The following is a 12,906-nucleotide window of genomic DNA, read 5'->3' on the forward strand; positions in this document are numbered from 1 at the left end:
CAACAGTGAATAAAAATTTATTGAGCACATGCTTTGTGCTGAAAGCAGTGCTAGATGCTTGGGGATATACCAATGAACAATAGAGGCACAGCCCTGATTTCACAAAATTACCATCTGTACACACTCACTCATATATCCACACACAGCAATTTTGCAAAACAATTCCCCTAATATCATATTCATCGTAACTGCCAATTAGGGAACACTTCAGCCCCTATGCCAGGAAATATGCCTACTTCATTTTGTTTTATCCTCAAAACAGTCAGCAAGGTAGGCATTATTATTCCCATTTTCCAGATGAAAAAACTGAGGCTCAGAGTGCACATTCTTTGTCCAGAGTTACATAACCAATAAGTGGGAGAGCTGACACTTGCCCTTGGCTCTCATGTTCAACCTCTCCTCTCCTCCGCACCAATACAGCTGCTTCCCCATGGATAGAAGCTCCCGGCATCTCCACGTCCCCAGCCCCCAGCCCAGGGCTACATTTCTATTAAGTGAAAGAATTCACATGCTGACACACTCCCCAAGGAACACAAGGAAACATTCACCCACTGAAATACAAAAACATACAGAATGTGACACAGAATGTACTGGATAAGAGCTTGGTGTCCAATACTAGACTATCTTGGTTCAAGTCCTGAATCAACTGTGTATTAGCTGTGTATCTCAGTTTTTTCTTATCTGTGAAATGGTAATAGTGACAGGGTTGTTGTGAATGCTAAACGAGAACTCCACGTGAAGTGCTTAGACTCACACCAGCATATGGTCACTCTGCAATAAATATTAGCTGTTGCTACAAATAACATTTGTCCGCACTCACCCACACCCGCTGTCATGCGCATCACACCGTCTTCCCAGCCCGCCTCTAGCCTGGCTCAGTCCTAGATGTCCTCATGGCTGAGTCCAGGCCCCCAGAGCCAGGAGGGAAGAGCAGCTGCTTCTCTCAGCATCTTCCAGGACATGTACCTGTGTGGTGGGGGGTGAGGGTGCTGCTTTTCGCCAGCTCTGAGGCCAACAGAGATTGCTTCCTGGAGGAGGCCTCTAGCCAGGCAGGTCTGGTGAGCCAGGCTGACTTGGGAGGGTGCTGCCCTGTGCCTTGGCTCCCTCCATTATTCCCTACAACACCCACCCCCTCAACTCTACTGCAGCACCCTCTCTCCACCCCCTTCCCCACAGTAGAAACTTTCCTCTCCCCCTGCCAGAAGCGTAAATTGCCCCCAGGAATGCACTGCATCCCACAGCTCCCCTGGCAGTGGCCAGCGGCCGTCCTGGGGTCAGGCCTGGCCCCACATCAAAGGCTCAGGATTGGTAACAGGGAGGCTCCTTGCCTGCTGCCTCCCTCCCTTCCCCTCCCACCGGTCCTTTGGCTTCCAGGGAACAGCACATGGTAGCACTTAAGCTCCAGGAGAACGGGAGGATGCTTTTCCTGCACCTCCCCCCCCCCGCCCCAAACCATCCACAATGAACTACTTGTTAGGAGACTGTTCTAATGTTACTTAATGCAATTTCTGCTCCTGAGCCTCTGTTGCCACCTCCTTCTCAGACCTGGATGCCCAGAACAAATGTAGGGGCAGCCAATCCACCAGAGAAAGGTGGTGTAACCTGAATATGGAAATGTCACTGGTGCAAGTCTGGGGCAGCAACAGGACTCCCTTACATCAGGGGAACAGGGCTGGTGCTCCGGTCTCGCCTCAGGAAGTAAAGGGGGTTGTTCAGGCGAGGGCTCAGACCTAGCTCGTCTAACTCAGGAGGCCAGCAGGAGAGTTTGGTGTGTGAATGGAAGCCAGAGACTTCTTAGCCAATGTGCTCTTTCCAACGCCCTGCGTTCAGTAGGCAGGCCCTTAGCCAGGCAGCCATGTGAGCTTTGTTTTCAGGTCCCATAGCTGCTACTAAAGAAAGGGGGCACTTTCAGACTGATGAGCCCCTGAGATTTGCTCCATCAGGTGCATCTTCTGGCAAATTCTGAAAACCAGGGATCCGATAGTTACTGCCTGGGACAGTACAGTGGTGGTCTGGAGACCCCTGGTGGCCAAAGGCTGCAGAGCAAGGCCTTTCCTTAGAGTTCTGCCCCACCTGTGCCAAGCCCAAAGGCCACCAGCATGGACTCCTCCAGCCACCCAGGCTCTTTGGGAACTCCCCTCGTTAGTCAGCCTGTCCCACAAAGCCAGGCAAACCTGCCCCTTCTCGCTGGAAGAGAGTGCCGGTACATCACGAACGGGGAATGGCCTAGCCTGGGGGGTGGGCGGGTCCTAGCCTCAGTCATAGCAAAGCAAAGCGATGTGTAATCTACAGCTAATTAACTTCAGGGGTGGGGGGACCAGCTGTTGGGTAGCTGGGCCATGTATGTTTGGCTCATCCGGGGAGAGGATGAGGTGATAGTCCCAATAGCTCATAGCCCTCAGCCCTTTGCCTCCCCTTAGCCCCTAGGTGCACATCACACAATTGTGGGGCTGTAACCAGGAGAACTCACTAAGGGGGCTTTGTTTCCACAGCTTGCCGACCCTGTAATGTTGCCCAAGATAAATTCTGGCCAAGGAAATATCCAAAACCTCATGCCATACAAACAGCTGCTGGAAAGTAGGTTGTGGTACTGGGAGGAGAGGAAGGGAGAGGGCCCCCTGGAGAAGGAAAGGGTGGTACAGCTCACTTTTCTTGGCAGGGTCCAGACACCACACAATGCTTTCCACATCTGGGCCCCAGCACTCATTCCCTTAATCTCTCCTTCATTCACTCAAACTCTGGTGTGACTGGACCCAGCCCTATGCTGGGTGCTGAGGATACAGATGCCCAAAATGGGATGACTGCCCTGGGGTCCCAAATTGTACCTGGATGGGGAGGTAAAGAGGCTCAGAGAAGGATAGGATCCTAGAGGGAGCATAAGCTCCCCATACTTGGGGACACAAAAGTGATCTTTCCTCCTCCTTGGCGGCTTAACCCAGCTGGAGGAGGCAGGTCATGTGTTCTGGTGCCCCAGAACCTTGGTGCTAACCTTTATGACCAAGACACACTTCAAGCACAATGCTACCCTCATCTCAGGCCTGTGTACGAACCTTGGGGAAGGCCTGGGGCTCTGTTTCACCCCACAACCTGAGTATTTACCTCAAGAATGGTGCTACCAAATATGGCCGGATGATCTCTGATCCCTTCCTTTAAAAGCTATCCTAAGCTCTGTGAGACTAAGAGAGGGAGCCGCAGGCCTGCTCGCCCACCCTCCCACAGTGCGAACCAGGCATCATGGTTAAGAACATGGGCTCTGGAGTCTGGCTGGGGCTTTGAACCCTAGCTTCTCCACTTACTAGCTGTGTGACCTTGGGCAACTTGCGACCTCCTCCTAAAAGTGGAATTACTGTGAATTAGAAGATGCATACAAAGTGCTCAGCACAGTGGTTACAAATGGTAAGCGCTCAGTAAAGGGCCCTTACACCAGGGTTTACATGGTCTTTCTAGCCTAATCCTCCAACTTGGTGGCCAAGGGCCCAGGACAGTCCAGTTTAGGTACATCTGGGATAATGGTCTGCTTCTAGATTTCGCTACAGACAGTAGACTCAAAAATGACTCTGAAGGGGTCTCATTTGCTTCCAGGTTTCCCAGACTCTGGTAGGTGGGGAGAAGCCACTCCTAGGCCAGATAAAATCAAGGTAGGGCACAGGAACTTAGCAGGTCTCCTCACCCCACTGTAACAAAATTCCCAGGGCTGAGCAGAAAGAAAACAGGACATGATTGGGATTTCACTCAAGAATGTGTCTTTATTGAAGAATTTGTAAGAAAAAAAGATGGACCCTCTGTAAAAAGAGGAGATGTTGCCTCCAAACAGCAGGGAGGAATGAGAGACCTGGGTGGCTTCCCAGAAGTCAATGTTTCTGGCATGACTGGCTCCCCTTTCCTGGCAAACACTAGACTGTGTCACACTACAGCCAGCATATCCGACCCACCCCTCCCAGCTTCTCCTCCCCTGTCCCCGTGAGTCCTGGATTCCCTATGGCCATTCACCAGTGACTTTCTGAAGACCCAGGGATAAATGTGCTAGACTTGCCTCTTATGGGGTCAAAGGGGCTTCTATTTTGGAAAATTCAAACAGGAATGTAAAATGGTTTGAGCTCTTTCTAGTCCAATCAAGGATGACTACATCCAGCCCTTCTGAAGGGAAAGGGAGCAAAGAATTTCCCTCCTGAATGTGCACACCTGTAGGGTAAATGGATTATATCACAGTCTGCTCTTTATTAACATGGAGAATGGAAACAAGGTTAGAAGAATATATAACATCCGTGTTAAAGAGTCACTGAATTCTAGAGGGCAGAGGGAGTGTTGAGGCTTTCTGATGCCAACAAGTGCTCCTGCTGGCTACCCTGAAGTCCTGGGGATGGTCACTCCTCTCCAGCTGGGAGGTTGTCCTCAATCCGCCTGATGAACCTCATCCGGATTTCTGTCACACCGTCTCCTTTCAGGGTGTCCTGGACAAATTTGGCTTCCACAGCCATCTGGACCTGGGGGACAGTGTGAAAATGAAGGGGCAGCTGCCTAGCCACAGCCTCTGGGAAACCACTGGGTAAGGAGCTATAACTGACTCATCCACAGTAGGGGGCTGGTTTCCACAAGGACAAGACTGCCAGTTCCTGTGCAGAAGGCAGTGGCCCCAACCCAACAGGAGAGTCTTAGCAAAGAACACTCACAAATGAAACTGTCACCAAATAAGCCAATCTGGCAACGGATGTTCCTGGGCTTTGGGGGCTGACAGCCTAGCAGGGAGGATCAACACCACGTAGAGATCTCCAACTTGGATCCTACACTTGGCAGCGTCACCATCTCAGGCAGAAAAGCACTGGGGTGAGCTAAAAGCCCTTCTTTCACTCTCATTCATTCATTCAAACATTTATGAAGACCCTACTACATTTCAGGTGTTTCAGAAGGTAAAAAGCTACACTCACCATCTCCAAGGCTCCTCGCAACACCCCACACAAGATATTGGAATAAATAAGGGATGAGTGGTTATCAGGAAGTTCCACAAAGTCCACCAAGGGATTATTTTCCAAGATGAGGGAGAATTCGTCACCAGCTGGGCTCCAATTGGTGATGCTTGGAGTGATGCCCAAGTACATCTTGAATGCCACCTGTCAAGAAACACACAATGGCACTATGGGGAAGAGCAGTAGGGGCTGTACAACAGAGAAGGTGACACGACGGGACCAGCAAGGGGAATCAAATGGCTTAGGAAAAAAAATGGCCTCTGCAAGACACTGAAGCTTTAGGTATTCAGGCAAAAAAGGAAAAGCAATTGTACACAATTCCACACCCCTCCCCTTCAAGGCATCACACAAGTAGGCAACAACTTGCTGACTACCTTAACTTCTTAGTGGAAAAGAGCACTGATCTTCCGACAGGGGTGGCTGCCCTGAACTAGCATCTAAGCAGAGAGAGACCCCAACACACGTCCCTGTCCTCTCTGCTATCTGAACGCTTCTTCTGACTAACACCACAAAGCTACAGGTATTTTATCATTTATTATTAATCCTATAACATGTAACACTAATATTATTAATAGCAGACATTTTCTATACACACTGCAATAAGTGCATTCATTTTACCTGAATGCTCACGTTCATTTCTTCATTTACTCCTTACAAAACCCCTATGAGGTAGCTCTTATTTTCTTCATTTTAAAGATGAGGTAACTGGTAATTAAAGACATTAAAAATAACTTACCTAAGAACTAGTTAAGTATTGGAGCCAGAATTTGAAGCCAGGTTCGTCGGTATCCTTAACCCCCATGCTACGCTGCTACATCTGCACAGCTGAAGAGATCTGGCTTTGATTTCAGTCGGGCTCCAATCCACAGGGATGATCCCAACCATTCTTCCCTTCTGCATAATCTGTGCTATTCCTAAACCACCAGGAAGGCTTCTTTGGCTCAAACAGCTGCCTAGCTATTCTTCTGGAATACTAAGGGCCTCTCTAAGGGAGAGAATGGTAAGCAGTGCCTTCCAGTGACAACCCTTCAGCATGGCCAGGTGGCCCAGGATAACGACCTTGGCAATGACATCTGCGGTTTCCCGAAAGTCATGGCACCTCCCGACATTTGACCGTGCCAAGAAATCTTCAATCAGTCGGACTCCAATGTTATAGCCCCTGGGAAAGAAATGAGAGAACAGATTATATTATGGGGTCTGAATGTCTTATGTCTGAACATAAGACTGTTGGTAGTAAAGGGAAAATGAGGACAATCCCCAAACATCCCAATAAATAAGCAGTGGAAACTGTACCCAAAGTGTTGGTTACGAGAGAGCACCCTGTTCTGGGTGCTAAGGGACCACGCAGATTCGGTGTGCTCAGGAGTCCCATTCCTGTCTCTCCCACAGAGGAGCTCACTCACATTTTGTCCAGCTGTTTATTCACATCTTCATCATTTTCATAGTCCTTGCACAGCTGGGTGACTAGAGCCCCATAGGTCAGGGTGAAGAGCTCAGAGCTCTAAAAGAGATTTAAAAGGCAGTCAGAAGCAAGCCACACAAAAGGGAAGGTTTGGTGAGAATCTGAATTGGCCCCAGTGCAACTGTCAGAATTCAAAGGAGGGTTACCTGGTCTGGTGGGAAAGACTGTCATCCTTTGTGGAGTAGCCAAAGAATTTGGCTCCCTAGGGTCAAAGTGACAGGGCTGCAACCAGACCCACTGCAAAGGGTGCTGTGAAAAGGTACCTCATACACTGAGCAGTCACTCTTCCAACACACCAAGGTGGACTTCTGCTGACTCAGGATCCCAGCACAGCTGCCAAGCCTAACTGCACTCCCAAGGCCCCATCCAGGAGCACCAGAGGACCCAGGAGGGAAGGAAGGAAGTACCAGACGAGGTCTACTGCACTAGTGATAACCCCTCTAAGTCACCAACATGGGAAAAAATAATGTTCCTCTTGACACATAGCTAAAGTGTTTGCAGGAAAGGGATAACTCTGAAAGGAATACAATCTTTTGTGTACCTGGAACACAAAACTGACCTGGACTGGTTTCTATACAACCACAGTTAAAATCACAGAAACTCTTTCTCAGATACAGAATCCTGTCACCTACCTACCAAAAAAACAGAGATGTGTAAGGTGAAAGGAACAGCAAATGCCAGGCCTACAGAGTAAAAGCAGCAGGTTGGGGGAAAGGCATTATCAGAGTTAAACAAAGTGAGAAATATGTTAGTGGCACATTTGGATCAATGTACTCATACAGAAATAAGGCTGAAAAATCAAGACTGCCACCCACCCAGTCCTTTCTGAATGGAGGCTTGTCCGACTTGGAACAGAGCACCTTTCTGCCTGCAAGTCTTCTGGGGAAGAAAGTACAACTAATGTTAAGGCCCAGGCTCCCAGGACCCAATGCTCCTCACTTCATCCCCATGGCCTGGTAATGAGGTCACTGCAAGAATAATGTGAATGCCTTTTGCTTACATCCTGCATTCTATTTTTCATTTTCCACCCCACAATAACTCTGTAAAACAGAAAGAGCAGGAACTAATCTCATTTTAGAGATGAGGAAACTGAGACTCAGAATGGTTCAGTAATTCGTCCAACGACAGCTAAGTACTGACAAAATTAATATATTGACAAAAATAATCTGGGGGGACAAAAACCAGGAGTTTCTAAGCCGATGTTCATCCTGCCCAGTTCCCCACAACTGCAATATGAATAACCTCTCCTAAAAAAACAAACAAAAGGTGGGCATCCCTGGTGGCGCAGTGGTTAAGAATCCGCCTGCCAATGCAGGGGACATGGGTTCAATCCCTGCGCTGGGAAGATCCCACATGCAGCAGAGCAACTAAGCCCGTGTGCCACAACTACTGAGCCTGCTCTCTAGAGCCCGAGAGCCACAACTAACTGAGCCCATGAGCCACAACTACTGAAGGCCATGTGCCTAGAGCCGGTGCTCCACAACAAGAGAAGCCACCGCAATGAGAAACTCCCGCACCACAACAAAAAGTAGCCCCCACTCACCACAACTAGAGAAAGCTGGTGCGCAGCAATGAAGACCCAATGCAGCCAAAAATACATATATACATAATAAAATAAATCTTTAAAAAACAAACAAAAGGTAGCTGTACAAAGAGAATCAATTTCAAAATAAGTAAGCTCTTTGAATTCAACTAAAACAGATCAGGGTGTCTCCAAGAGACCATTCACCAAATATGGCAATTAAAGGGAAGCTATTAAGGAAGAGAATGACTTTTAGTAAAGTTAAGGGTTTGGCACTAGAAGGGCTTAGGCATGAATGGATGGAGACAATCCAGCAGTAACCAGTCCATAGAGTTGGCACCACTGCATTAAATCAGACGCGCTTTCCTTCCATTAGTAATGAGTCTTTGGATGGAGACTCCAAGAGCCTCAGCCCACAATGATGCCAAGTAACACGCATACCATGATGTTGTCAAGCACTTTATACATGCAGAAGCCCCCAACTTACCAATAAGAAAAATCAAGGTCTTAAATAGATTTGTTGGTGGTCACAGAATCAATATGTCTGTGATCTGGCAATGGGATTCCTGACCCAGGCTCTCTACACCCTCTCTAAATTTGTAAGCTTATCTCCATCTTCAATTATGAACCAAGCCTATTGGGAATAGTGCATGACATAAATATACAACTTAAAGGTCTTCAGACTTTAAAAATGGGAATGAGCTGTGGTATAGAAAAAACTCATTTATAGTATGTAGTTTACTATGTACCAGGGACTACCTAATAGGAGGGAAACAGGTAATAAACTAAATAAATAAAATAAATGGTTTGCCAGATGGTGATAAATGCTATGAAGGAAAATAAGCATAAAAGGAGATTAGGGAGTATTTATGCTCACCTATCTGTGTGTGAATTTTAGATAGGGTAGTCAGAGAAGGCCTCATTAAGATATTTGTGGGGACTTCCCTGGTGGTCAAGTGGTTAGGGCTCTGCGCTTCCACTGCAGGGGGCACAGGTTCGATCCCTGGTTGGGAAACTAAGATCCTGCATGCCATGTGGTGTGGCAAAAAAAAAAAAAAAAGATATTTGTGCAAAGACCTGAAGGTAGTAAGGGTAAGCCATGAAGATATCTAGGTGAAAAAATTTGAGCCAGCAAGTGTAAGGCCCTGAGGTGGGAGTATGTCGGCCATGTGTGAAAAACAGCTAGGAGACCAGCCAGATTAGAGAGGAGTAAATACAAGAGAGAAGAGAAGAGGAAGTCAGAGAATTAACAAGAGGTTGCAGAGCCTGAAGACCCTTATAACTCAAGGTTCCATGGGACCTTAAAAGTCAGCCAGTTCAACCAGTCCCATTTCTTCACTCAACATAGCACAGTCTTCCTCCCAACAGAAACATGAATCTTTTCTGCAAAATGTCTACTTTCAGACTGCTTTAATTATGTTTAATAATAATTATCATTAATATTTATAAAACTTTCAGAATATCTTCACAGATACTTACTGATCTTCATAACAACCATGAGAGGTTAGCAGAACAAATATTATTTACCCCCATTTTACAGGTGATAGGTTAAGTAACTGAGACTCAGTCTTCTTAGAGTTGAGCACTGTCCTGTAAAAAGTTATTATTACAGGATAATAATAAGCCACTGCTTAATCTTCCTGAACATCAGCTTTTCCCATGTGTACAATGGTGACAATATTATCTGCCCTTCAGGGTTATCAATGAGATAATGTGGGTAGAGTGCCTGCTGCACAGAACCTCCTCAATAAGTAGACATTGTGGGACTTCCCTGGCAGTCCAGTAGTTAAGACTGTGCGCTTCCACTGCAGAGGACACGGGTTCAATCCCACGTACCACGCGGCCAAAAAAAAAAAAAAAAAAAGAAGTAGATACTGTTATTTTTGTTCTTAAACCTAGTTCAGAAAGCACCCTGAACTAGGTTCAAAGAGGGAGATTCTGAATCACTATAAAGAATTTAATTAGTAAGGCATATAGAAGGATACTGGGCTTATACTCAGAAAACCTGATTCTGAGTATGGACTTGTCACCAGCTGTGAGACTTTAGCTAAGTCACTTCCCTTTGCTAAACTTCAATCTTCTCTAATAAACACAGTAACAGTGAAATCCATCATGCCAATCATAGGGTTGATGGGAGGGTCTAATGAGATAATGGACTTTAAGATGCTCTGCAGATCAAGAAACCACAGGAGTAGTTTCATACTGGCAAAGCCACGTACTTCAGGCACAACCTGAGCAGGGTAAGTTAAGCTAAGCCCTACACTCAGGTAAGCTACTACACTTGATGGTTTTCAGGCAGCTGTTCAGTCAGTGCCACAAACAAAATATCAAAATTCCCGAAGGGACTGATCTTTGGAGCTAATGCTCCAAGATACTTATTAAGAGTCACATTTACTATTTTTGTCAACACAAATAATCCAGCGTGACTGCCCCCCAGCAGCTGGGGAAGGAAGGTCAGTCACAGGACTGAGTCTACTTTGTCACTCTCCAGCCTCCTATCATGAAGATTCTGAGTGCTGCTACTCAAGTAGTAAACCCACGTGAGTTCTGGAACAGAGCCGCAACACAAAAGAAGGGCAGGCCTAAACACACAAAGGTTAATATCTTTACTAATAAGGATGCTTGTGTGGTGACCATTTTGTAGTGTATAGTAATATCGAATCATTATGTTGTACACATGGAACTAACATAGTGTTGTAGATAAACTATACTTCAACTTAAAAAAAAGGATGCTAGAAATCCCCTGATGGTCCAGTGGTTAGGACTCCATGCTTCCGCTACTAGGAGCACGAGTTCCATCCCTGTAGGGAACCAGGATCCCACAAGCCTCAAGGCGTGGCAAAAAAAAAAACCCAAAAAACCCTCACTGCACTATCACACTGGTAGCTTTACATGCAATACCTCAATTAATCCTCAGAACAACCCTATTATATAAATGCTATTATTACCTTTTTAGTGGCCTAGCGGCCTAGTGGTTAGGATTCTGGGCTTTTACTGCCATGGCCCAGGTTCAATCCCTGGTGGGGGAACTGTGATCCTGCAAGCCACTTGGTGTGGCCAAAAATAAATAAAGATCATGAAACTGATGCTGAGAACAATGAAGACAGTTGCCCAAGGTCACACAAGTAAGCAGTGAAGCCATGACTCAATCCCAGACAGTACTACACTCCTGTGTTGTGCATTTTTCCACCTCTCTCATACAGCATGTGCTTCTCAAGGTTAGGGACTAAGACATCATCTCTGCATTTCCCACAATGCTTCACACAGAGCTGGGGCTCAGGAAAAGTTTGCTAGACAAATGGGCTGTTTCTGTTTGCACAGACTAAAAGCAGAGATCTAATTACTTGGGCATATTAACCATGTAAGTTTTGGAAGGTTTAAGTGGGAGCACAGCAATTAGCAGAAGGTGGGGCTGATTGCAAAGTGCGCTGCTAGAGGGGGAGGCTCCTCAAGTGGAGAGGAAAGGAGGGGAGCATGTCAAAACCAGGTGGCTACAAAGAGGATCACGTGACAAGGCTCAAGTGGGTACCAACAGGACCTGAATGACAGGACGCACCAAACCTTCATGTCATTCATTCAACATAGACTGCCTTGTGCCAAACATCATTCTAGCTGCTGGGAATGGAGCAGTGAACAAACCAACCCCTGCTCTCCTGGAGATTACATTCTCATGAGGGAGACTGAAAATAAACAAGTAAATACATAATTTATAATGAAATATTTTACATGAAATAGTGCTTGAAGAGAAACAGTAAGAGAATAGAGAACTTATGTGGTCAGGGAAGCCCTCTTTGAGGAGATGCCATCTGAGTAACTGTGAATGAGGTGAGGAGTAGCTAGGTACTCTCTGGGGAAAGAAGTTCCAGGCAGAGACCGCAGCAGCAGCAAAACTCTTGAGGCAGGAGTGCACTGCTGCCCCTCCCTAATTCCCTCACTTCACCCATACTGAGTGAATGTGAGGGCTGGGGGGTAGAGTCTGAAGGTTCCTGCTAAAACAGTATTAAGTGTTTCAATATTGGTTTCAGGTTTTTAAAAAAGGTACAAAAAAGAGCTAGAAATGAAAACTAAACAGGAAGACTTCTACGTATCTGCTTATATCATAGGAAAAGGAGGGGAAAACAAACATTTACCATGCCCCATGCAATTTATACTGTTATCTCAATCCTAGGAAGGCATTATTGTCCCCCATTTTATAGATAAGGAAATTGAGGACCAATCAGAATTCCAACCAATGTCCATGTTTTCCCCCCTACATGACATTGTTTCCTAGCAAAACATTCTCTTTTTCTTCTTTTTTAAATTGGTATTTACTCCAAAACAGGATTTTTTTTTCTTTTTTTTTGGCTTTGCAGCTTGCGGGATCTTAGTTCCCCGATCAGGGATCGTACCCAGGCCTCCACAGTGAAAGCGCCAAGTTCTAACCACTGGACTGCTGGGGAATCCCTCAAAACATGAATTTTTTTTTTTTAAGATTTATTTTTATTATTTATTTAATTTATTTTTGGCTGCATCGGGTCTTAGTTGCCTCACCACGGGATAGTTGCGGCACAGGGGTTTAGCTGCCCTGTGGCATGTGGGATCTTAGTTCCCTGATCAGGGATCGAACCTGCATCCCCTGCATTGCAAGGCGGATTTTTTAGCACTGGGCCACCAGGGAAGTCCCCCCAAAACAGGAATTCTTAACCTGTGACTCTGAGTATCTTAGGGGGGCCCACAAATCCCACCAAAATGTAAGTAAATATCTCTGTATATGCCTGTCTATTTACTATTTCTGGGGAGAAAACCCACAGCTATCATCAACTTCTCAAAAGGGATCTGAGAAAGAAAAAGTACAGTACTGCTCTGGATTAACAGGGCCTCCTGCTGCCCATTTTTGGTGGCTGTTCCTGGCATAAGATGCAAAGGTGTGAGTGCCATTTAGTCATCCCCTCTAGAGCTGAGTGTCAACAAAAGGCCCC

General features: G+C 46.3%; 1 protein-coding gene across 3 annotated transcripts in view; it reads right to left on the reverse strand.

Annotated features, from left to right (window-relative positions):
• The window catches only part of TRAPPC3 (trafficking protein particle complex subunit 3), a 20,011-nt gene continuing 7,105 nt past the window's right edge, over positions 1 to 12,906 (reverse strand). For 2 of the 3 annotated variants that reach the window (XM_057705359.1, XM_057705348.1), the window contains exons 2-5: positions 6,368 to 6,465; positions 6,024 to 6,123; positions 4,926 to 5,108; positions 3,727 to 4,484 (exon numbers count right to left, since the gene is read on the reverse strand). In XM_057705359.1, the coding sequence (XP_057561342.1) occupies positions 4,365 to 4,484; positions 4,926 to 5,108; positions 6,024 to 6,123; positions 6,368 to 6,465 (501 nt within the window). In that variant the 3' untranslated portion in view covers positions 3,727 to 4,364. Of the gene's footprint in view, positions 682 to 3,726; positions 4,485 to 4,925; positions 5,109 to 6,023; positions 6,124 to 6,367; positions 6,466 to 12,906 lie in introns of those variants that run through there. The other variant, XM_057705367.1, reaches the window with a different exon arrangement.

The sequence above is a fragment of the Hippopotamus amphibius genome, chromosome 1 (genome assembly GCF_030028045.1).
Source record: "Hippopotamus amphibius kiboko isolate mHipAmp2 chromosome 1, mHipAmp2.hap2, whole genome shotgun sequence".
NCBI classification, from domain to species: Eukaryota; Metazoa; Chordata; class Mammalia; order Artiodactyla; family Hippopotamidae; genus Hippopotamus; species Hippopotamus amphibius.